At 41.0% G+C, this 3,374-nt stretch overlaps 1 protein-coding gene across 1 annotated transcript; it reads left to right on the forward strand.

Annotated features, from left to right (window-relative positions):
• Window positions 1-1,073: 1,073 nt before the first annotated feature.
• On the forward strand, window positions 1,074-3,111 carry LOC108664718 (DNA replication complex GINS protein SLD5-like). The gene has a single exon (XM_018151386.2). It carries the CDS (start codon window positions 1,197-1,199, stop codon window positions 1,872-1,874), a length of 678 nt encoding a protein of 225 aa, XP_018006875.1. The 5' UTR covers window positions 1,074-1,196; the 3' UTR covers window positions 1,875-3,111.
• The last annotated feature ends 263 nt before the right edge of the window (window positions 3,112-3,374 follow it).

Below are 3,374 nucleotides of genomic sequence, written 5' to 3' on the forward strand. Positions count from 1 at the left end.
CAGTCACTGCAATGGCTGGGCCACAGCTGTTCCCAGTCTCTGAAATGGCTGGGCCACAGCTGTTCCCAGTCTCTGCAATGGCTGGACCACAGCTGTTCCCAGTCACTGCTATGGCTGGACCACAGCTGTTCCCAGTCACAGCTATGGCTCAGCCACTGCCAAGCTGTTCCCAGTTACGGCTATGGTTGGCCACAGCTGTGGCCTGTCATCGTAAATGTTTAGGTTTGGGTTGTCACCAATTGCTGCTCGCCATTTCTTCCCCTCAGCCATGTCCATATATTCTCCCCTAGCAATCCTGCAGAGGTGGTGGCTTCTGCCTTCCTTCTGCCCCCCTCCCCTCTTCTGGTGTATGCTCATATGTCTGCCACTGGAGGAACGAACCTTAAATGAGATACTAAATGTGACAAGTTCTGTGAATCTTCTTTATGTACACAAATAAACAGAATGAATAAAGAGGGATACAAAATTAACTGGAGTTGAGTACTCCCAGGTCTAAATGGGCTAAGTTAACTTTAAAATGAAAAAGAAACTAGACAGGCTGCTTTCTGGTTGTTGTCTATCCTTTCTAAAATGTATGAGCTTAAGACTGAGGATTGTTTAGAATTATACGGTAGAGGTTAAGGGAAAAACTGACAGCTCCTCGCAGGGTGCCCAGTCATCCATCAGTCATTGCGTACCATCGCAATATTGTAATACCAGTATATGAAGTAGTACATCGCAAGTACCATCATGCAGTATTATTGTTATCCAATAGTTACTTTCCCTTGTACATGTAAAATTTGTCTCTTACTACATTTTCAATGGGAAAATCTTAATAAGGGATGAATATAACAACTAATAATGTAACAAATGCATAGTAAGGACAGCCACCTGACTTGCTCATGAAAGAGCTGTGATATTTGATTCTGATGCTTCAGCAAAGAACATGAGGTTTTTATCGCAGTTAGCCGCATTATGGAGGAATTGAGTCAGAACTTCCTCAAGTAGACTAACGACCTTTCAGGCTGATCGTGAAGCCTGTGCATTGAAACAATTTTGATATTTACTAATTCAGATTGTTTATTTTCTTTGCAGCTTTTATTTGAACTTAGAAATTAAAATTAATTTCCCTCGTTATTATTCTACATACTTGATCCCAGAACTATCACTATTATTTTTTTAAATTATTCACGCAAAGTTTGACCAACATTTGACTTATGAAAATGGCTGATATAACAGACGATATATTAAGCGCTTCCGACGACGATGAAAGTCAGGTTGTGACAGCTGCTGAAGTTCTTCTAAAAATTGAGAGCTTGTGGAGAACTGAACGTCTGTCTCCAACTCTCGAGTGCCACCAGAGTGAACTGGTCGACTGCATGCTCGACCAGATCACGCAGATGAACAACAACTTGAGAAGATGTAAGAAAACTGATTTGCGTCTCGCAATACATCGCATGGAGCTGGAGCGCGTGAGGTACGTGGTAGCCAGCTACCTCAGATGTCGGCTCCTGAAAATTGAGCGCTTCACGCATTACCTGCTCGAAAAGCATGGTGAGCTGGACGACCCTAGTCTAGCCTTGCTGTCCCCCCAGGAGCTGGACTACGCCAAGTCTTATGCCCAGAGCATCGAGTCTCACTTCAACAAGCTCGTCTTACGACACATCACTCACGAGAAACTCGCAGAATTTGATGCCAAGAAAATGAGTGTTGTCCCTAACATGAACGGTTATGTCTTCCTGAAAGTACTGAAAGATTCGCCTGGTGTTCTTATTAGTGATCAAGTGGGCGAAAATGCTGACGAAGAAGTTGACCTGGTGGCAGGTGACCAGCATTTAATGATGTACAGCAGCATACAAGAGCTCCTCAAGTCCGGACATGTCGAGCTTATTTAACTGCCACCGTAGATTAAATAGATTTATTGTGATAATCCATACGGCGGCTAATCCAACGAAGAGTGACTGGTCAGTAGAATGTTTTTGGTGGAGACGCTCTGTAAATATATAGTAATTTACTGCTGAAATACGTCTAATGTTGCGATGAGTTATTGTTTTCATATGCATTGTGGAGAAAAGAGAAATGTTCACTCTCAATTAACACTCTTAATTTCTCTCTCAGCTCACTCAAATTCAAGCGCCAGGACTGATATTCCTTATCTTATAGAATCTTAAAAATACTCTCATACAAAATGGAACGTAAATATTTCCTTAGCAAGGTTATATGCACCGTGCAGTGCTGCAATGTTAGCTTCTTGTCAACGATAAAGTTGGAATGTTCAGCGCGGGCTGGAACAATACCTCGATCAAAACCGCTAAATTTCGCTAATCAGCCTGTCATATATTCCTAAATTCATGTTCTGTGAATTTTTTGAGTGCACTTTATACATTTTTCTATTATTTTTTTGACATGTAATTATGAAGTATGGTTGCTATTATTCATTGAATTTACTACAATCCTCTGTTGCATTTCCGTAATTGTTACTGTACGACGGGGCAAGGTTTGCTCTTGTGACATATTTGCTCCTTTTTGAGTATTGCGTTGAAAGTTCTCAAGCAATTCCATTCTCTCCATGTCCATACTAACAACCGTCAAGCGAAAAAATCCATAATGTGTTACAATCTTACAAGTGATATTTTTGTGTGCGGCCTCGTGCTAAATGAGTGTTAGTCCTGTAGACTCCTGCTTAAGAATTCGGACGCAGCGGCTGCACCGTAACAATTATCTCATGTTTAGGGCATAAGTGCACTGTCTAGAAGTAGTGCACTCGTATTACACTTGAAATTATTCCTTTAACCTCTGCAATGAATATGATATGGTGGACAAACGCTATGCTTGTATTGAACTGCATGTATTCTTGTGTTCAGTTTGGCAAGTTAACACCTAAATACCCCATGTATATTGTGTAAATAATATAATTGTTCGTATCCGTTCATTTTCCGTTGTTTGCACAACTTTACGTTGTGATGGTCATTTCTTAAGAAGTTACTTTTTGTTCTTCAATACACGGCCTAGAATAGTGCGCTAGTTGAGGTTTGCATGCTTGTTGTTTCCAATTCGAGTGCGGCAATCAGTCGTAAGAAGAGAAATTAATTTCAACGAGATCCAGTTTCCAATAAACTTGGCACACAAGTATATACATTGGTTTCATTCGACACCTTGGCTTTTTCAACTCCATTTAACAAATGCATTGTAAATTAACCTAATCATCGCTCTCATAACATAACATAACATAGTGATGTCGGCTCTGAAGTGTAGGCCTGATGTGGCCTGTCGCCGATTCTTTTCCATTTCGTGCCTTGTTCATAGATCTAAACTCGTGTCATTTGACCGGATCTTTTCATGACTGGCGATAGTTTGAAGAAGCTACTAGACTTCCACCGGGTTCGATAAGGAGC

The sequence above is a fragment of the Hyalella azteca genome, unplaced genomic scaffold (genome assembly GCF_000764305.2).
Source record: "Hyalella azteca isolate HAZT.00-mixed unplaced genomic scaffold, Hazt_2.0.2 contig15393, whole genome shotgun sequence".
Classification (NCBI taxonomy): domain Eukaryota; kingdom Metazoa; phylum Arthropoda; class Malacostraca; order Amphipoda; family Hyalellidae; genus Hyalella; species Hyalella azteca.

Excerpts from the sequence above, each read along its gene's own strand:
- LOC108664718 (XM_018151386.2), top strand. The coding sequence starts at position 1,197 with ATGAAAATGGCTGATATAACAGACGATATATTAAGCGCTTCCGACGAC.